We start from the raw sequence: 22,941 nt of genomic DNA on the forward strand, positions 1-22,941 counted from the left end.
TTAATAGCTCAGGTTAAGGAAGAACAAGAAATAAAATCAGGCCGCAGGCAGACCAGCATGGCAAAGTTGTATGTCAAGCTGAGTATAGTGATAGTACGGAGGTCATGGGGTACAGTGGGGAGTATAACTGCCTTTGGCCAGCTCTGGGTTCAAGCCCCATTCCAGGATTTGATGCCCAGGGAATGTGCACTCATAACATGCCCAATGCCTATTGCAGGCAGCAAGAGTCAGAATATATTCTGGTCAGCCATGCATGATGTGCATCCCACAAATTACAGCCTCTGATATTTGGCTAGCAACAGGAAACTCAACTTTGGAAACAAGCATTACCATGTGCTTTGGTCGCCGCATATGTCATGTGGAAGGAAAGTGAAGAAGAAAGGAATGGTGATAGTGGTACTTGTAGGTTCATGAAAACACAACTCTTGGAAAAGGTGCTGAAAGGCTGCCCTTGTTCATATCCCAGTTGATATTATCTCTACAGTAAAGCAGAAGAATGGGAAAATTGATTGTGTATTTTCCATGAGGACTGAACAACCTTCACTATTGTAATTCATTTATAAAGTTTTCTGCATTAAATAAACAGGCACAACTTACAGCATCTTAAAGAACAAATACAAACAGGTCTGGAAGGAGTGCCATTTTAAAATTAAGTTCATGATATTAAAATAATTATAGCAGTATATTTTCACAGCAACATGAAGCAGTGCTATTCAATAGAATTGATGTATTAAAATATTCTTCATTGCAGTATCCACTGGGTCAGCATCACCATTTATCTGCAATATCAGAATAATTATTAACCATCAATTTGTTAATAAATTACCTAGGGGCATCACTGAGCGATAGCTGTCAACCACCCTATTGCAAACCGCTGTCATAACCAAGGCTGATTTCTTCTCCGCCACAAAGACATTGCGTAGAATTCTTGTTATGTCAGGCAGCCGCATCATCATATTGAGACGCTCTGTTTGTGCAGCAGTTCTGGTCATTACAGCCTGCATTTTTTGAGCTTCTTTCGCACGAATCTATGACAAGTATTGATCGTTAGTGCTTCTGTCTCCAAATCAATATTCAGTTAACTATAGAATACAAATACCTAATGAGCAAAATATAGAAATGTTGCATTAAATCAAAAAAAGGAAAAGAACTTCATCGTAATCACCAATTACCAAAGTGTACAAATTAAACATAAGGCTGTCCTCAACAAGAAAAAGTAAATGATGCATTACATTCAATGGAGACAGGGAAGAACAACCTGACCAACAAGGGAATTATAATGAAGTGGTCTTAAATACAATGTTATAAGAATTAGTTATACATTGATTTGAATGAATGGCAAAACTGCACAAGCAAAATTTACTTGTTAATGCTTTTGGAAGTAGCATTCCAAACACTTATAAATGAATTATATTATACACATTGTAACAATATTGTAGGCTGCCACTGTTTTATTTTACAAAAACACAAATAAAGCTAAAACACACGTTCATTCTTCTTTTAGACATCAAGCATAAGGGAAATTACAGCACCGAACTGTTAACTGATTGTGACAGAAACCTAAACTAGGTTTCTATGTCTAACAGTAGTATTCAACCTGTGGATATTAACCAGAGTGTACTACAAAAACATTGTGACAGAAGGACATTATAGACTCATTAAACTTAAATTTTACATCTCTAATGGTCAGTCTCAGCTTACCCTCTCTAGCAGACTCTGGGAAATCCCTTTCAGTGCACTAGAAGGGCTTGGGCTCAGTAATTTTGGCTCCGTATTTTGCTCAGTAGTAGCAGCCATAGCAGCTTCTGCAGTTTTGAGGGCCATGTTAGCAAGTGCTTTCTCCATCTGAAAATGCAAAATTATAAAATTTAGTATAGTACATTCATAGTAATGGAAAATACAGACAAACATAGAATTAAAGGCACACTGAATACACGTAGCCTTTGCAAAAACTGCTGATTTGAACGCAAAAATTGAGGTAAACAGGTACGATTTAATTACTGTTACGGAGATATGGCTACAGAGATTAAGAAATGCAGTTGGCCAAAGGAGACCTGGTTGTCCTTGTTCAGCAGTGACGTAAAGTTAACATGCAGGTGCAACAAGCAGTTAGGAAGGCAAATGATTTATCAGCCTAAATTCCACAGGGATTTGAGTAGGAAGTAAAGATGACTTCCTGCAGTCATATTGAGCTTTGGTAAGACCTCATCTATGTACAGTTTTTTTGTCTTTTTATCCAGGGAATGATACAATTGCTATACAGGAAATGCAGAGGTTCACCAAGTTACTCCTGGGATGGCAGGATTGTTTTATGAAGAAACTGAAGAGACTGGTTGGGTATTCCCTAGTTTCAAAGAATGAGAGGTGATCTTGCTGAAACATGTAAAATTCTTGCAGGGCGTGACGAGATGGGTAGCAGCTGGATGTTTCACCTAGCTGGTGACGCTTGGGATGAGGGGCAGACCATAGAAGGCTGAGATGAGGAGGAACTTCTTCATTCAGAAGTCAGTGAATCTTTGGAAGTTTCTCCCCAAGCTGATTACGGAATCTGTCATTAAGCATGTTCAAGACATAAATCAATAGATTGCCGGATAATAACTTCAGAAAAGGATATGGAGATACTATGGCAAAACAGCACTGAAGATATGATCAGCCGTGATCTAATTAAATGATGGAGTAAGGCTGAGGGGTTCAATGGCATGCTCAAGCCTGTGCACAATTTTTAAACACAAAGACCCCACTATCTCACCCTGTACTACCGCACAAAATGCACAGGAAGAGATTTTAGATTAGACTGGATTGTTGGCGTATCAGTACCTTTGGTGTCATCATACTGCGAGCTTTATCAAGGACCTCGTGAGCAGTTGTTAACTTCTCTAAATCAGGGGGCTGGGGCAGTTCAGCAGCAGCAATGTCTGGAATTTCATCTATATTAAAACGTGGGTGCCATCGTGCAATCTTGTCATCTGGTACATGCATTGGAGGGTTAAGAGAAGCCAGGAAAATCTGGTGAAAAATAAACAAAATGAGTGACATTGCATTTTAAAAAAAAATTCAGTTCCACCTTATGATCAAACCAAATTTTCCAGTCACAGCAGGATTTATGCACTTGTTCACGTATATAATCTATTTTGTTCTCCACAGGCCTCACCCTAAAAACTATTTTCTAACCAAGAATGTTAACAAGAATCTGCTAGCACTGTCATGATGTGTGCAAGAAATGCAGAAGGTAGCATTTGTCCTTTCATCTCACCCACCATAACTCAGTGGATATTTCCAATTTAAGGCAATGGTAAGTACCATAGTGATCTTGGTTCAGTATACTCATTTACAATGTGTTGTGCCAGTAAACTAATACAGAAACTCCCAACTATTTCAAATTCAAAGACAAGAAAAAGCTATAGGTTATATCCCACACATATCTAATCATATAAATGGAGGGCACGGCGAGTCAATGATTAGCACTGCTGGCTCACAGCTCCAGGTTCGATTCCACCCTCCAGCAACTGTCTGTGTGGAGTTTACATATTCTCTCCATGTCTGTGTGGGTTTCCTCTGGGTGCTCTGGTCTCCTCCAACAGTGCAAAGATGTGCAGGTTAGGTGGATTGGCCATGCTAAATTGCCCATAGAATGCAGGGCTGTGCAGGCTTAGTGGCTTAGCCATAGAAAATGCAGGGTTACAGGGATAGGATAAGGGGGTAGGTCTGTCTGGGCTGCTCTGCAGAGGGTCATTGTGGACTTGATGGGCCAAATAGCCTGTTTCTGCACTGTAGGGATTCTATTCTAAAATATGTATCAGATAACATGGTTGGAGGAATCATGATTTGGGGCTAGTGGCTGACGGTGAAAGAGTGCAAATTAAAGTGTTATCCACCAATAAATTAATTGCTTCAAGTACATTCACTAGTAAAATAGAGACTTGTTTTACTTTAAATATTATATTTTGTTTTTGATTATAATTTTAGGTACAAAACAGCTCAAATAAAATATTCAACAGGCTAATTTTTACTCAGAGCCCCAAGGATTTTCACCCACCTGTCCACTGTGGAATTTAAAAAAAAAAGACATGATTTCACAGGATTTAGGTGCTGCTGGCTAAACCAACATTTATCGCCCACTCTAATTGCCTTAGAGATGCTAATGGTGTGCTGTCTTCTTCAATTGCTGCAGTCTATAAAGTTTTGAGACATCCTCCCAGAGTTACAAGATTTTGACCCTGCACAGTACAGGAATAGGAATATAGTTCCAAGTCAAACAATGTGTGGTTGGAGGGGAATTTGCAGATGGAGTTGTTGGAGCTGCAAATATCCAGGCAAGTAGAGTATTCCATCACACTTCTAACTGTGCCTTTAGATCACGGACAGACTTTAGGCAGTCAAAAGGTGAATTACCCACCACAGAATTCCTAGGGTCTGACCTCTTATGGGCCATACAAGTTATATGCTTGGTCCAGTTCAGTTTCTGGTCAATGGTGACCCCCAACATGTTGACAGTGGGGTATTCGGCGATGGTAATACCATTGAACTGATAGGGAAATGGTTAATTTGCTCTTGTTGGTGACAGTCATTGGCTAGCACTAGGGTGGCATGAATATTAATTTTCACTTAACCCAAAAATTAATGCTGTCCACATCTTTCAGCATATGCATTTAAACTGCTTCAGTGTCTTAAGAGTCACAAATGGTGCTGAATATTGATCAATGAATATTCCCACATCTGACCTTATGAAGTGAAGGTGAAGCAGCTGAACATATTTGGAACTAGGGAACAGACCCAAGGAACTCTACAACGATGTCTCAGGGACTGCGGTGGTTGACCTCCAAAAACCAAAACTGTCTATCTTGATGCCTTTTTGTCCATCAAATTCGGTTTTACTAGGATCTAGTGATGTTACACTTGATCAAATGGTTCTGTGATTCCAAGTGCAGTCACTCTCACTTTACCTTCAATGAAACACTGTCACCTATGGTAATGTTAGTGCTAAACATGCTCCATTTTATTTTTATTTTTGCAAACACACACTATCTTCTGTCCGAATATATCTGCAATGCTGGTGGATTGTTTTAAAGACTAAAAGCAAAATCTAGCTTAGCCTATACTCAAAATGGCAAAACTGATCAAGCTGCCAGCAAAAGCCACAACCATTATTGATGCTGGCAATGACAGAGTGAACTGAACCACAGGATTTTTTTTTGCTAACCTAGTGACATGGCTGTCAGATTAATTAAGCTACATTGTTGCATTGAACAACACTTAGCTGTGGAGTCAAGACAAAATGTCCTGTTGGACCACCTGCTTACCTTATGGTATTGTTTCACAATGCTCACAAGATTTCGGCTGAAGATGCGACGTCGCGAGAGCAAGTGAGATGCTGTTAGTTGTGTATGGCCATCAGAATTCTCCTCTTAGGATAATGAAAGAAGGAAAATAGTATTTAAAGACTTCAAAAAATTATCCTTCAGGTTCCCTTGTCCACTAAAAGTAGTAACTGAGTTGATATTCTGTCCCATGGTTACCTCTGTAATGACTGACAGCCTGAATGACGGTAAACAATAGCTAGAAAGAAAGTACAATACAATTGAGCCCAATTTTATCCTTTGCAACTATCTATTTTTCAGCAAGAGTTACTTTGAACCAGTTGATGCTCCCCAGCCTCAATGTACTGAGATCAGCTATCACATCCTGGCTGTCACCCGAGTATCATACTCCAAAAGGGGAATTGACCCTAGAATATTCCAACCAATGTAGCCCAGTTACAAGCCACCATTGCCCAGCTAAGAATGAGAAAAGTCAACGAAATAAAAGTTAACTTTGACTAAAGGGTCAAAAAAGTGCCTGGACAGTTAATTACACAGTTTGCACATAGTTCTTGCCCATCTGCCTCTCCTTTGGCTCACAATGCAGCAGAACTCCACAAATGCTAGGAAGTATTAAATATTAGTGTTCCAGCTTTAGCTGGCATAATAGTTTAAGTCTACTAGAATTTATGCAGTTGTTGCCCACAGTCAAATTTATTTCCTATACCTTGGATAAGGCTATAAAGCAATGGAAGTTATTCAGAAAACGAACTTTAAAAGAAAGCATAGCAAAGAGTTGCAAAAAGGCCATTCTCTTTAAACAAAGTCAAAATCTGCAACACAATTCATGTCATTTACCTCCTTCAAACACAGGATCAATGGTGAGTTGGTAACTGGACCTTTTCAGACAGTCACTCCATGTTGGGATTCCCTTTTCCTGTCTGAACTTGTACGCAGAAGGGTAAACAGTCTTTATCTGCCCAACATTTCGTTCTTCAAATTTCCTACAAAGACATTAGAAGGTAACTGTTCAAGTAAGCTAACAAACAAAAGTACCAGCAAGGACTTCTACAATAAACTTTACTGGTTTTGTAGGCATTTTGTTTACAATTCACAGTTCACATATTCACCTCTAAAACTGCCATTCCAGCAAGATGATTATATCAAAAACACAAATATGCTCCCCAGGTCCACTAAATTTTTCAATATCTCCTTCAATTAATTTAAAATATTTCCCAAACTGTCTAAAATGTCATCATTGGAAAACAAAAAAGTTTGTGTCCTGAGGAAAACACCTAATTCCAATGTTCAGTAATTGGGAAAGTGATAAGAATTGTGACAAAAAGAGGACAATTTACACAAAATTAGCAATCAGTCTTTTGCCTGCATAAAAAGGTCATGCTTCAAATTTACTCTGTAACAAGTATTTTGAGGGGTAATAGGTTATTACATAAAGTAAGAGTTTTCAGAAGAATCCTGGTGGAAATGTTCTTTCTTCCTTAATTCACAGAGCCAGATTTAGACATTGTCCAGCTGAAGGTAGGTACAATTCACCAGTGCAATATTATTTGTCACCTTCCATTGAATGTTGATCAGTATAATCCATGACCAGATGCAAGGTGTGAGATTTATATATGTTTTACCTTTGTTTTTGAGTTTGGAATTTTGAGTTTGCAGTAGTGGCATATGGGTTTTCTGTCTCTCTAAAGGGGTTTAAAGTTTAACTTGCAAGTCATTCTGTAGCCATGGCAATTTTATTTTCAAACACAACGCGAGAAAGACTTCTTAGGGAACAATGGGTTTTTGTTTATATTAAGAGAATTTACAATCAAACAAAGAAAACAGTGCAGTGCATTATGTTTTCAGATGGAAGATGCTGACATTTTTTTTGGGGGAAGCTTAGGGGAACACTCATAGCTTGGAAAAAAGTTTTCTTTTAGTTTCTTTTTTGTCAGATCTGCAGGGTACTTACCTGAAGTTGGATGTGTAAAGCAGCTGCACCTCAGAAAAGGAAAGGATAGTTTAAAATTGTTAAAAATAGGTTATCTTGGTGTAATTAAAATAAATAACTATGGATGCTGAAAATCTGAAACAAACACAAAATGCTGGAGAAACTCAGGTGATCTGGCAGCACCTTTAGACAGAAAAGCAGTTTAGTACTGTAATCTCTTCGGCCTTGAAACTGCTCGACCATGTCCTGAAGCAAACCAGCTACTACAGCCACATCACCTTTCTTAGTACCAACCAAGCGGAGGCTTGAGGACCGCTTTGCAGAACACCTACGCTCGGTTCGCAATAAACAACTGCACCTCCCAGTCGCGAACCATTTCAACTCCCCCTCCCATTCCTCAGACGACATGTCCATCCTGGGCCTCCTGCAGTGCCACAATGATGCCACCTGAAAGTTGCAGGAACAGCAACTCATATTCTGCTTGGGAACCCTGCAGCCCAATGGTATCAATGTGGATTTCACAAGCTTCAAAATCTCCCCTCCCCCTACCGCATCCCAAAACCAGCCCAGCTCGTCCCCGCCTCCATAACCTGTTCTTCCTCCCACCTATCCCCTCCTCCCACCTCAAGCCGCACCCCCATTTCCTACTAACCTCATCCCACCCCCTTGACCTGTCCGTCCTCCCTGGACTGACCTATCTCCTCCCTACCTACACTCACCTTTACTGCCTCCATCCCCGCCTCTTTGACCTGTCTGTTTCCTCTCCACCTATCTTCTCCTCTCTCCCTATTTATTTCAGAACCCCCTTCCCCTCCCCCATTTCTGATGAAGGGTCTAGGCCCGAAACGTCAGCCTTCCTGCTTCTATGATGCTGCTTGGCCTGCGGTGTTCATCCAGCTCTACACCTTGTTATCTCAGATTCTCCAGCATCTGCAGTTCCTACTATCTCTGACAGAGGGTCACTGGACTCAAAACTTTAACACTTTCTCACTGCAGATGCTGCCAGACCAGCTGAGTTGCTTTAGCAATCTGTTTTTGTTACCTCAGTATAAGCTTAGTTTAAAAGCTCCAGACCAGAAGCGTTTGGTTAAAACCCTGAAGGGGTTATTTGAAACTGAGAAAGTTTAAGTTCAGTTGTATGAGGGCCCCAGGAAAAAGCGACTGGATATTCTCAGCCAGGAATTGAAGCCAAATGAAGTCAAACCCTATGTGGGATAGAGAAAGGGATTTTCTCTGGTGTTTGAATACCATAATGGGATACCGTTGGGTTTAATGGGGTTGTATTTTTACTGCATGTCTTAAAATCTTTAAACATGTGTTGTGTAAATGGAAACAAAAACAGAAATTGCTGGGAAAAAGAAAACTCAGCTGGTCTGGCAGCATCTACGGATAGAAATCAGAGTTAAAGTTTCGGGTCCAGTGACCCTTCTTCAGAATGGGAGTTCCAGTTCTGAAGAATGGTCACTGGACTCGAAACGTTAACACTCGATTTCTTTCCACAGATGCTGCTAGACCTGCTGAACTTTCTTAGCAATATCTGTTTTTGTTTCTGATTTCCAGCACCTGCAGTTCTTTCATATTTTAATTCTGCAAATAGGTTGGTTTATTCAGTTGTATCTTCACTTTTTTTAACATAATAAACTTGTTTTGTTGTTAACCTAAATCTGCATTATTAATTGAATTAGTTAAAGACCACCTCATTAAAAAGCAAAAGAAAATATGACCCATTGACCCAGACTTCCACCTGGGATCTGGCTTGTCCAATAATAACATCAGTTGGGATGATAACAATACTCACTTCCTCATCATGTCCTGGACACCCTGTTTTACCTTGGCAAAGGTAATGGTCTCAGAACGATTGAACAACATGCTTACAACCGTGTCCATACTACGGAACATCTCTGCTAACAGCTTGTACTTGAAAGGCAGGGTCAACCCTGGTGGAACATCCTGTGCCAAGTTGTGGAAACGTTGATATGCTGGAGTCTTTACCCTGGAAAAGCATGTATTATGAAAACAAGAGGTCTTGCATGTTCAACAACTGCTCCATAAATTTTGGTTATTTTTAAATGATTTTACATCTTGTTATTAAACCTTTTACACACCATCCTTCATTCCTTACCTCTCCGCTGCACTTGAAGTCACCTCCTGTTCAGCTGTTTTTTTCTGTTCTACCTTATTTTCTTGTACTTTCAGTTCCAGCTCTCGAACCCGTTTTAATCGACTCTTGATATCACTATTCAATTCGGATGTAGAAGCAAATGAACTTGGTACTGGTGCAAGTTTCTGGATTCGTTGCAGCCGTGCTTTTAACCCTGAAAGACCTTCCTTTGCAGGTGTTGTGCCGATCTATAAGAAACATACATTGAAGACTCAAGGAATGGTTTTGATCCTAAGTTCATTTAAAGTGATATTTACTAAAATAGTTCAGGGTAGGACCTTTAATCTATCATCCCTTTCATACTAAACATGCACTGCAATTGAACATAATGGTTTGCAGATCAATTGCCTAAACATATCCTGAAAATTTGCATTGATTTCATACCTGCTTGCTTCTTCCATTTGAACTTTGCAGACTTGGAGGCTTGGAAATCCCTTTCCTTAAGGTTGCGGGCTCATGGATGGATAAATCCTAAATAAGGGTACCAAAGTTCATTAGTGTCAGCAGCTTCAGATACATGTATTGTAAAAGAAACGTTGTTCTAGAGAATACATTAAGAATAACAGAGCATCTGCCATGCTCATTGTTTATAAATGAATTAATCTGTCCCTCCCCCATTATTTCACAGAATGCGTGCTCACTTGCTAGGCTAGCATTTATTGCCCATTGCTGATTGCTCGTGAGGTAGTGTTGGTGAGGTGCTTTCTCAAACCACTGTAGTCCATGCACAATGCTCTTAGGGAGGCCAGGAATTTGACACGATGACATGAGAAACAGCAACACTGGTCGAAGTCTGACTAGGATTGAAACTTATAAGTGGTGATGCACCCTTGTCCTTGTAGACAGCGGATCTCAGATTATGAAGGTAACAACTTGCAGACAAAAACTGGATTTATAACGTACTTGTTAAAATGCCAGCACATCCCATAGTGCTCCATTTCCAATAAACTACTGTTGAAATATAGCCACGATGTTAACTGAACAGTTGCCCAGTCAGAGCCCACAAACACTATTTTTAAAAATGTGCTTGTTTAATAGGATATGGAAATGGCTGGCTAGGCCAACATTCATTGCCTATCCCTAATTGCCATCGAGATGGCAGTGAGCTATCTTCTCAAACCTCTGCAGACCAGATGATGCAAGTACTCCAAAATGCCATTCAAGATGGAAGCTCCAGGATTTTGACCCAGCAACTAATGAATAAATAATTAAGTGATTTAGCTCTTTACATCTAGAGGACTAGAGTACCAGAATGCAGAAGTAATGCATAATAGGATTCTAGAACTAGGGGGTATTGTCTGAGAATTAGGCCAGCCAGGCTGTTCAGGAGAGATGTTAGGAATCACTTCAACATACAAAGGATAGATGATGTTTGGAACTCTCTTCCACAGTGAATGCTGGATCAGTTGTTAAAATTAAAATTGAATTAGATTTTTTTTTTTTAAGAAAAAGGTATTAAAGAATATGCCTAAAGGATGGAGTAAGACTACAGATCAGCCATGATCTCAATAAATGGCAGAATAGGCTCGAGGGCTGAATGGCCTACTGCTGTTCCTATGGTCAAGAAAATAAACATCTAAGCTGCCCTGTAAAATCTTATTCACACTCCAGGGGCTAAACAAGGCCTTGGTAAAACAGTTTATCCAAAAGATAGAATTGTTAGCAGCACAGCTCTAAAGTTAGCACTAGATCATGTACTCAAGTCTTTGCTGTTGATTAAGAGCAAATTAAAACAAACCCAACACGGAATTTGCTTAAAGGTGCTCTCGCACCATTAACCAATATTATGCAAAAAAAACTAGGTAATTTTTTTTAGCCGTGCTGTTTAAAGACAGTCTTAAAGAAACTGCAGTAGAACATAAGACACTGCATTTATAAAAACAATTGGAGTTATAATTAGGTGTGGAAAGTAGGGTGATGCCTCTACAGTCAGCTTTAATAGATGTTTGATTTGTAACAAAAGTGTTGCAGTAACAGAAAAGATTGAGTATCACTTCCACATTCATCCCAAAATAAATCCACACATTGCAAAGACTGACAGCTCACTACTAACTTCTCAAAACCAATTAGGGTTGGACAATAATCTCCAATCTAATCAGTGATGTCCACATCCCATGAAAAAATACCAAAGTATGATATATATACACATATAAAGAAGATTATATATCAAGTGAGGAAGATGAACTAAAAGATCCAGTTGAAATACTTACGACATCTCTGTATGCATCAAAATCTGTGATCCAAATCATCACCACAAACATTAAGAGCTCTATTAATATTTAGAAGTAGATCCACCCCTCTTCCAGATGTGTAACCGTTATTTCATAATTAATGCGGAAGTGAGACTATATTTCTACTATTGCAACAGTTGAAAGAACTCAAAACATACTGTAAAAACCTGACCATCAAGACACCAGTCTACACATTACGCACAATTCTAACCCTGTATCATAGACCTTACTGGCCGAAATAATATTTATTGCTCATCTTAAATGATCCTTGAGAAGTTGATGGTAAGCTGCCTTCTTGAACCACAGCAGTCTACTTGGTGTAGGTAGAACAGCAATGTTATTCAGGAGGGAGTTCCAGGATTTTGCAGCAACAGTAAAAGAACATTAAATATTGCAACTCAGGGTGGTGTGGGGCTTGAAGGAATTGAAGGTGGTGGTGATTCCATCTATCAGTCAACCTGGTCATTCCAGATAGTTATGGTTGTGGGTTTGGAAGGTGCTGTCCTAAGGAGCCTTGGAGAATTTCTACAGGGCATCTTGTGAATGGTACACAGAGCTACTAAGTGTTGGTTGTGAACGGAGTAATGCTTTTGGATGTGCTGCAAATCGAGTGGCTTGTTTTGCCTCACTGGCGTCAAGCTTCTTTGTTGTTGGAGCTGCACCCATCCAGGCAGGTGGAGAATATTCCATCATACTCCTGATGTGCGTCTTGCAGATGTGGCAGGCTTTGGGGAGTCGGGAGATGAGTTACTTTCTGCAGGATTCCTAACATCTTATCTGTTCTTGTTGCCACTGTATTTATATAGCGAGTCCAGTTCAACATTCAGTCAAAGATGTTAAGGAAGGGAATTCAGAGATGGCAATAACATTCACATTTCAACAGGCAACCATTAGATTCTCCCATGTTGGAGGTGGTCGTTAGCTTGCACTTCTGTGGTGCTGAGGAAGAGTCGCCAGACTCAAAACGTTAATTCTGATTTTTGAGAGATGCTGCGAGAGCTGCTGAGCTTTTCCAGCAATTTCTGTTTTTGTTTCTGATTTACAGCATCCGCAGTTCTTTCAGTTTTTGCTTCTGCGGTGCAAACGTTTCCATTATTTGTCACCCCAAGCCTGGATTGTGCTGTGTACGGACGCGGACCACTTCAGTAACGGATTGAGTCAACAGTAATGCTGAACATTGTATACCCATTAGTGAGCATCCTGCTTTTGACCTTAAGATAGAGGGCAGGTCATTGACAAAGGAGCTAAAGATGGTTGGGCCTAGAATAATGCTGAAGACCTCCTGCAGAGATGCCTCAGAACAGAAATAACTAACCTTAGACAACCATAACCAACTTCCTTTGTGCTAGATAGGACTCTAACCAGTTGACGGTTGTCCCAACTCCCGCCGACTCAAGTTTTGAGAGGGATCCTTGGTGCCACAGTTTGTCCAATATGGCCTTGAACTGCATGTTTGAACCAAGGCTGTAATGAAGTCAGGAGCAGGGAAGGAGAGAGATTAAAGTTTTGTTTAACACATCCTCATCAGTTGTGTGATCTTTGATCTTTTACTTATAAATTGTGTCTGATGCCACCTCTCTCACTAACACCAGAAAGAGGAGTGAGGCTCCAAAGGCTTGTGTTTTCAAATAAATCTGTTGGACTATAATCTGGTGTCGTACGATTTCTGCCCTTGTCCACCCCAGTCCAACACCAGCACCTCCACATCTTGATTCTTTTGAGCCAACCACCTAAAAATCATTGAAATAAACCTGATGAAAACATGTTTATGCCTACTCCAAAAAAGTAACAAAAAAACCAGACAACATAATGGTCTATCCTGCTTCTATTATGCCATGTCAATGCACCCGCCATTATTTTGTTCACAACTCCAGCTAGACTGAGATCCACGGTAGTGTGCACAAAGCAAAATTTTCTTTATCCTCAATTCTTTTTCCAGATTGGGATCTTCTTTATGGAACATTTTCTGCAAAATTGACTACTGCAATAAAGTGTTTGGAATGATAGAACGGTTCTGCACAAGGGGGCCCATTGTGCCTGTGCCAATTCTCTAAGAACCCAACAGTTGGCACTCTTCAACCTTGTACCATAGCCCTGCACCTGTTTTTTTAATCCATGTAATCATCCGATTAGGTTACAAAAGTAGCTTTCCGAAGCGGAGGAAATGGTTGAATTGCAACGGTCAAAATCTACAAATCGGGCTCTGGGTCGTCCTAAGGTAAGGAAAAGATGAATGCAAGTTACTCTTCCCAAACACAAAGAAATCGCTGGAGAAACTGAGCAGGTCTGGCAGCATCTGTGGAGAGAAAACAGCGTTTCATCCTTCAAAACTGCTCCGAAGATGGGTCACCGGACCCGAAACGTTAACTGTTTTCTCTCCACAGATGCTGCCAGACCTGAATTTCTATTTCTGATTTCCAGCATCCGCAGTCCTTTGTTTCTTTTTAAAAAGCCTTTCCCACCCGCTGTCCGGTGGCAGACACATTATTCAAGTCTCACCGTGGGCTCGGATGCTCCCGTAGGAGTCAGCTCGGCATCTTCCTTCACTTCGCTCTTTTCTGGAACAGGACTCTCCCCCGCTTCCCTGGGCTGTAACAGGAGACACCTCCGGGCAGACGGCACCCTGCCCGCCCGCTGCGATCCCACCGCCGAGGTCGGCGCACCATCGACGGAGGTGGAGCGGCTGCGCTTCTTGCCGGTGCTGGAGCGAGACCCAGCTCCAAGTGGCTCGCCTTTCGACGGTGTGACGAGGTCGCTGAGTGCGGGCTCTCTCTTGATGACCTCGGCCTCTGGGTGAAGAGCTGGGCCGCTGCCTTGCTGCTGGCCCAGGGTCGGCCATTCACCAGAGTCCGGTGGGTCGGATACTGTGGACAGCGCAGGGATCCGGCAGGGAGGAACAGCCGCCAGCCTTCCCCTTCTCGGCTGCAAGCGGCGACCACCGGGAGACTTTGAACCTTTCAGGCCCAGCAGGGTCGTCCTCGGTTTTTTGGCCTGAGGGAAAAAGTCGGTCAGTCTGGCCTGCGCCATGGCGCAGCGGACTCCCTCAAGAGGGGTACCAACTCCCGGGAGGACGGTGTGGCCCACGGGGTGTAAAAGTCGCTATGTGCCGGGGCCTAAAGAGATCGAGAGCCCGGGGAGCGGATTAATCGCTCTTGGATGGAACTTGAGGTAATCCTGGGTCTAGGAGGGACACAGGTCGCTCTGACCACAGGCCTGAGATGGTTGCGATTCTCGCTATTCTGACGGAGTTTGGCGCCAAAAACCAGCACGTGACGTGCCGCGCTGGATTGGTTCATTCCGTTGCAGTCCAGACCAATCGGAACATCGACTGCTTGCCCGCTCCGCGCTGTCGGCCCGCCCTCAAAGTATCACCCCGCCCACGTATCATCGCCCCGCCCACATACTGTTGTCCCAAATCCGACTCCTCGCCCATCCTACTCACCCCGCCCACTTACTATCGCCCCGCCCACAGGCTCCCTGCCCATCCCGCCCACAGTGCCCCGGCCCCCTCCCTCATTGGTCCAGCTGTCTAAGTCTCTGATTTAGTTTGAACAGTTTACCAACCGAAGTTGTATTCGACCGTAGGAGTTGACCAGCCAGAATTAGCTAGAACGATACAAGACTGTGTGTGAGATAGTAGGAACTGCAGATGCTGGAGAATCCGAGACAACAAGGTGCAGGGCTGGATGAACACAGCAGGCCAAGCAGCATCATAGGAGCAGAGAGGCTGACGTTTCGGGCCTAGACCCTTCATCAGAAAAGACAAAGACTGTGTCTGGTAGGCAGCTTGTGTGAATCCATGAGGCACGGCAATCGTCACTTTCGTCTACAAGTGGAAGGGCTAGAGGGAGGGAATTAGGAATCGGTGAGTAATCTTTCTGCCACAAAAAATCTGGTGCTCAAAGGAAATGTTGGAGTCACCCCTTCTGAGTGTTGCAGACTGGCATGTTCTAAGGTTCAAGACTACGTGCTGAGGGATGCACTAAAGGTTGAGGCAGCTGCTGCCAAGGTGCAGTGGGGAAAGACCATGGTCTGAGGTCTTTCTGCTAAACATGAATGGCTGTTTGTTCAATTATTGTACCCTATGTGTAAGAGATGTCTTTGATTTGTGTGTTTACATGATGTGCAACAGAATCGCTTTTGTGTCAATGTATATATACAAAAATTTTTCTGAATAAAGTATATTTGTGAAATTAAAAAATGTTGGATGGGACTCATTGCTGAATGCAGATTATAAAATCCTAAGGTCATTACCAACTGGGTCAGGTCTGCTGTGGGATTGGTGATTTACCCCAGACAAACCTAAGCCATAACCAGGCAGGACGATCTCTGAGAGCCTTGTGCTCATCAGTGATACAATTGCCTACATGCAGGACAGAAGGTGGATGCTTGCCTCAACAGCCTGGACCAGGCGAAGGTCTTTAACAGGATATCGCACACGATCATGTAGGACGTAGTGTCCAAAATGGGTTTTGGGGAGGGAATGTACAATCGGATCTGATTGCTCTACACCGATATTGTTAGTGCAGTCTCAATCAACGAGTGGGAATCAGAAAGCTTCCCGATCAGATCTGGAGTCAGTCAGGGCTGCCCACTCTCTCCCACCTTGTTTATGGATTGTATGGAGACTTTTGCTGAGTCCCATCAGGAAGGATGCAAGCCTGAGAAGGTGACTGTTCCAGGCAGCAGAGACCTGCAGCTCACAGCCTCCCTGTGCATGGACGAAATCGACATTTTCTGCTTGAATCCGCTGTCAAAAAGCAGACTCATGAGCATCAGCTACCAGTTCGAACTGGCCATGGAAGCCAAGACAAATTAAGGCAAGAGCGAGGCCATATTCTTTGGAACTGGGCTGACCAATCCTTTATCCCCTTCACTGTCAGGTCAGATTACCCCGAAGTTGCTGGGAATACGATTTAGATGCAGATAAAAATCTATCAGGTTATTAGGTTTTCTATAATATGTACTGTGCCAGTTCTGCTAGTAGGTGAGCTTTCAGAGCCTTCATCTTGTCTGACCCACAAGTGGTTTCCTCCATTAACAGGATGCTGCCATTAAGCCAAAAAGATGTGTTGGCTACCACACAAATGAATAATGCAATATGAGTTTCAGTGGAGGTGCGATGGCAAGTATGTAGGCCATTCATACCAATGAGTGGTGGGCTGTATTTTACAACATGTCCCATTGACCAATCACAATGGGCAGCACACTGACTTTGGTTTACCAGCCATGCTTCCAATCCTCAGAAAAATGATTTGGACATTAAATGTAATTCTGCATTTGGAAATCATTTATTAAATAATCTGGACTGTGCTAAGAGTTACACTGGAAACCAATTTAAGATCAACAGGTCAGTTTGCAGTGTGATGCATTTGCCTGTGCTTGAAGAAGCATACATTAATCTGCACTGTATATGGAAAACCCATTTAGAACTAGTTGCAACAGTTCACATAATCATTTGGCCAATTCATGTTGTGGGTTTAAGAACATCATGCTTCTTGGGTAGCCCATACATGAATGGACTCACTGAACAATGAGGACAAAACGTACCATATGTATCAATAAGTAGGTTCACGCCCTTAACTTCCACATTAGACAGATGTTCACCTGAACATCCGTCAACGTGGTCTACTGCATCCACTGCTGCCAATGTGGCCTCCTCTACATTGGTGAGACCAAGCGGAGGCTCGGAGACTGCTTTGTAGAGCACCTGCACTCTGCGACAAATGACAACACCTTCCGGTCGTGAACCATTTCAACTTCCCCTTCCACTCCCTGGGTGACATGTTCATCCTGGGCCTCCTCCAGTGTCACAATGATGCCACCCGGAAACTGGAGGAGCAGCATCTCGTATTCCACCTTGGGAGCTTACAACCCAATGGCCTAGACGTGGATTTTACCAGTTTCAAAATCTCCCCTCCCCTAGCCTCATCCCTTGACCAACCCTCCCTCTTATCCCCGCCTCCTTGACCTGACACAACCTGTCCATCTTCTCTCCCACCTATCCGCTCCTCCCACCTCACTGAACAATCCCCACCACTCCCTACCTGCACTCACCTATCACCATCCCACCTTCCCCTCTCTCTGTTTATTTCTGACCTCCCTTCTCCTTTCCCATTCCTGAAGAACGGTCCCAACCAAAACGTCAACTTTCCTGCTCCTCTGATGCTGCCTGTCCTGCTGTGATCCTCCAGCTCCACACTGTGTTATATCTAACACCCTTATGCAAGTCCAACAAATGCCTCTGCAATTTGCTGTCAAGTTTTGCTGTTCAGTCATATGCAGTGGCAGGTCCAAATAAGTAAACATGGAATCATCATTAAGCACAGCCTGCATTTTGTGTAGCAAAAGGAAATTGCAAATTTTCATAATAAAAAGAGGGCAGGAGATGACAAATACTGCCGTAGCCCCATGGCAACACCCTGACCAATCAGAATCTGCCTGTTTTGTCTGAGAATTAAGATTGGCAGTTAACTGACACAAAAATAGAAATTGCCGGAAAAGTTCAGCGGGTCTAGCAGCATCTGTGGAGAAAATTCAAAGTTAACATTTCGGGTAGAGTGACCCTTCTGACAGCAATGTCCTGTGTTTGATTCACCACCTATGGGATTTGACTGAATATGCAGACTCAGCCAGCCTTCCCTTCAATGCATGTTGGAGATCTTTCCCAGTGGAGATTATTGAAATGTTATAGGTGGACTTAAAGCCCTGTAAGGTCTATACTAGCCAACAATGTGGCATGGCACCACAATTGGACATCACCCTTCAGATCCCTCATTTTCTTACCTTCTCTTTTCTGACTGCCTCTATTAACACACCCCAAACCTCACGCGCTGGATTCCAAATCATTCTCCCACTTTGCACCTCCATAACTCGAACTCCACCTTCTGTCCTATCCTGAATGCTTTATCCAATCCATCATGCTACAAACCCCATCCCATATGCATCTCCGCTGATGACTGACTCACTGGGTGTTGCCACAGGCACCCATTCTCATGCTCCCCTCCCTTATGCTGTAGAATTAAATATGGATAACTGCTGCCCATAGACATTACTGCACAAAGCTGACTAATGTGTGCTACTTTTAAACAAACATGAACTGGTACAACAAGATTTGTCTGTGCTGCTGACTGTATTTTGAAAATAGGATGTAATTTATAAAAGTTTTATATTAATAAGTTCAAATGTATTGCAAGCATGAACTGCAAGCTGGTGTGAGGCTCAAAACATACAACAAACACACCTGACTTCATTTCTGCATCTCCACGTGCCATCAGGAAATCAAGATTTTTCTGTATTTTCTAAAGGATTGATATCTCCACAGCAACCATTCTTCCTTTACCTGTTCTCCTGCCCTGACATCTTCCCTTGGAAGTAGGGGAAAGGTTTAAAAGGGAATTAAGGGACAACTTTTTCATGCAGAGGGTGGTGCGTGTATGGAATGAGCTGCCAGAGGAAGTGGTGGAGGCTGGTACAATTACAACATTTAAAAGGCATCTGACTGGGCATATGACTAGGAGGGATATGAGCCAAATGCTGGACTAGATTAATTTAGGACGTCCAGTTGACATGGACAAGTTGGATCAAAGGGTCTGTTTCCAGGCTATACATCTCTATGACTCTACAGGTGATACAACATATGCCCTATCACTTCCGCCTTTCCAACTATACAGGATTTAGAGCATTTCTAATAAGTAAGTAAAATATGATTTACTTTTACTGATAATTTGATGCATTATGTTCATTGTTCATGGTGTGGTCTGCAAATGTTGACTGGGGGATCACTTTGCTGTGCACCTAGAGTCAGTTTGCCAGTGTAGCCTTACGATTGCCACTTTAGTTCTCAGTCCCACTCTAACCTGGCCTTGAACTTCTACACTCAACTAATAATGTTTTGTGCAAGATCAAACAACAACATCTCATCTTTTTATTGGTACTTTACAAGTTATGAACCTAACATTGGCTTTAATCTTAATTCCAATTTTCTTAAACAGGAGATACAGTGCCAGAAATGAAAGATGGCTACACTAACAACACCTTATATTTAGACAAGATATCTAATGTGATAAAACATCTCAACCTCTTCACAACTGTAAGAAATTATACTTTTAGGACATTATAAAATTTGTTCAGAATTATCAGATATAATGTGAGGCTATCTGGCAATAGGCTGTGAGTCCTGATGAGTGCAAGACAAAAAAAGCTTCAGCAACATGTATTTCTTTTCAGTAAATTTGGTGCTGTTTCATTTTTCCTCACTGGAAAAACACAGTCTCAAGAAATTCTCAATCACCTGGTTCAGGCTTCCTTGTTAACAGACCTAAGGAAATAGATGGTGTGTTTTACCCTCTTATTTATACAAATGCCTTGTGAAGGCTGAGAAATTACATTTGTTATGACCAGAGAAGTAGGGATGATTTTGTTTCCCTTTTTATAAGCCCCTGTCAGCTGGTCACAACAAATATTTTTCACATGGTACCATATCATACACCAATTAAAAATCTTGTTAACTCGATCAAAATGAAGGAACCAATTACAAGGTTTACTTTAGTGAAAAGAGAGCAATTTTATTACCTACTAACCCTGAGAAAACTAATAAAATGTGACATAAAGCACACTCACAAACATCGGTTATATGTTTTTGAAAAGAAGGGAAAGTCCAGCACAGACAGGAGGAATAAAGGCTATGGAAATTTACTGAGTGTATAATGTGGTGGCCAGCAAGAAGGGTTTTGGAATAACCCAGTGTGAAGGTAACAATGGCATAGATGAGGCTTTCCAGCCACAAGTGAGCTGTGGGAGGTAGTGTTCCATCAACTTTTAATGCAGAGACCAAGGATAATATTCTGCAGAAATGAGCTCAATTTCCACAATGACAGCAAATGGAGTTGAAATTCAGATAATAAATCTGGAATTACTAAAAATTACTACTAATTACTAGACTAATTGAAACCATGAAACCAGTGTCATAAAACCCTAGAGATAATAAGGTGTAGAGCTGGATGAACACAGCAGGCCAAGCAGCATCAGAGGAGCAGGAAAGCTGACGTTTCAGGTCTGGACATTTCTGAAGAAGGGTCCGGACCCGAAACATCAGCTTTCCTGCTCCTCTGATGCTGCTTGGCCTGCTGTTGTTCATCCAGCTCTACACCTTGTTATCTCAGATTCTCCAGAATCGGCAGTTACCACTATCTCATAAAACCCTATCTATTTCATTAAGCCCTTAAGAGGAGGAAATCTGTCATCTTTAGCTGGTTTGGCCCACATGTGACTCCAGATCCACTGTGATGTGGTTGAGTATTAAATGTCCTCTGAATTGATTAAACAATAGTCACTCAGTTGTATGAAACCACTACAAAGTCTAAAATGGACCAGTAGGTATAGGAAGAAACAATGGCAAACCCAGCTTTGTTGATCCTGCAAAGTCCTATTTACAAACCTTTCTGCTGGAGGAGGGAGTTGTGCCAAGTTTAAGAAAGATGTCCCACAGACTAACACAGTCATACTTAGCAAATCATAATTTCCAGGCAATGTTCCAGGCCCAACCATCACCATCCCTGAAGTTGTCTGGTCTCACTATCAGGATAGGCCCACCAGAAGTGGCATCATAGCGGTATAGAACCAGTACAGGGTTGCCTTGGGAGTCCTCAACATTGGTTCCAGACCCTACAAGGTTTCATTGTATTGGGTCAAACACAGGAAAATGAACTTCTGGCCAATTACCAGTGGCAGTGAAGAACTTCAATGTCCATCACCACAAGTGGCTCAGTAGCATCACTACTGACCAAGTCAGCCAACTCCAAAAGGGCATAGCTGTTAGACTAGGTCTGAAGCAGACAGTGAGGAAACTAACATGAGGAAATACCTATTTGACTTTTCCTCACTAATTTGCCTGTTGCAGATGCACCTGTGTAAATCAATATTCATAGCAATGAGCCGTTAAGAAACCAAGTCCCGTCTTCACATTACACTGCTGTATTAAATGTGATAAGTTTTGTTCAAGATCTAGCAACTCACAATTGGTCATCCATGAGACAATGTGAGCCATCGGGAGCAGAAATGTAGGAGACATAACCAATATTTGGATGTCAATCTGTGACAGATGGAGCTAAGCAATCCCATAACTGACAGACCAGATCTAAGTTCTGCAGTCCTGTCACATCTAGTCAAGCATGGTGGTGGACAATTAAATATCTAACAGGAGTTGGGGGCAGCATGGTGGCTCAGTGGTTAGCACTGCTGCCTCACAGTGCAAGGGACCCAGATTCAATTCCACCCTCAGGCAACTGTCTGTGTCAAGTTTGCACATTCTCCCCATGTCTGCATGGGTTTCCTCCAGGTGCTCCAGTTTCCTCCCACAGTCCAAAGATGCACAGGCTAGGTGGATTGGCCATGCTAACTTGCCCACAGTGTTCAGGGATGTGTAGATTAGGCAGATAGGTCTGGGTGGGATGCTCCAAGGGCCAGTGTGGACTTGTTGGGCTATAGGGCCTGTTTCTACACTATAGGGATTCTATGATTCTAACAGGAGGTGGAGGCTTCAAAAATATACCCATTCTTGTTGATGGGGTAGCCCAGCATATCAATGGAAAAGATTAGGAGGAGTGACTATTAGCTTTGGCAAAGGTGTTGATTTTTAAAAGTTTGATTTATTTTAATGATCACAAGATAGGAAACAGAGACAAAGAAGTTTAAGGTGGGATTTTCAGAGGTTAGGGCCAAGGTCGCTGAAGGCATAACCATCAGTAGTGGTGTTGGAGGTTTGCACACATGCTAAACGTAGTTCAGGCTCCTTTGGTTATGTTGTGACTGTGAAAAACTACTATCATTGTTGATCAGACACTGGAAGGAATGAAATTAATCATGTTGTTTCATTACCAAAGTTGAGCCTTTCTATTTTTAATTTTTAAAGGCATATGCAAACTACTATTCTGTGAAATTAGTAAGAGTCTGGAATCCCAGCATGTCATATTCTGTAATGATCAAACCCAAATTCTACACAAATTTCGTTCAGAGACAAGGTCTGGTTATTTTCACTGAAGTAAGTGACAACACTGACAAAAGTGTGCTTAGTTTGCCTGAACTGAAAGATCTGTAAATTTACTAGAAATTGCTTGTAATTCATACTTTCATTACTTGCCTGCTTAGATTGTCATTCTGGATCAAAGTAGTCTACCTCCCAGTTTACGGTGGTTTTCATCTTTTGTTTCCTATCCTGTTATATATCAACCTGCTTATCCCCCAGTCTCATTCATTCCTATTTCCTGATATCCCTTCCAGATTCGCTGACCCATGTTTCTG

General features: G+C 42.1%; 1 protein-coding gene across 1 annotated transcript; it reads right to left on the minus strand.

The window, feature by feature from the left end:
- Positions 1 to 806: 806 nt before the first annotated feature.
- Positions 807 to 14,889, minus strand: cdt1 (chromatin licensing and DNA replication factor 1). The gene is made up of 9 exons (XM_048605968.1): positions 14,140 to 14,889; positions 9,794 to 9,880; positions 9,371 to 9,597; positions 9,047 to 9,241; positions 6,156 to 6,301; positions 5,301 to 5,404; positions 2,818 to 3,006; positions 1,702 to 1,845; positions 807 to 1,028 (listed from the first exon to the last, which is right to left on the minus strand). The coding sequence occupies exons 1-9, from the start codon at positions 14,665 to 14,667 to the stop codon at positions 807 to 809; spliced, it is 1,842 nt and encodes a 613-aa protein (XP_048461925.1). The 5' UTR covers positions 14,668 to 14,889.
- Between the last annotated feature and the right edge of the window lie 8,052 nt (positions 14,890 to 22,941).

This window comes from Rhincodon typus, chromosome 15 (genome assembly GCF_021869965.1).
Source record: "Rhincodon typus isolate 14 chromosome 15, sRhiTyp1.1, whole genome shotgun sequence".
NCBI lineage: Eukaryota > Metazoa > Chordata > Chondrichthyes > Orectolobiformes > Rhincodontidae > Rhincodon > Rhincodon typus.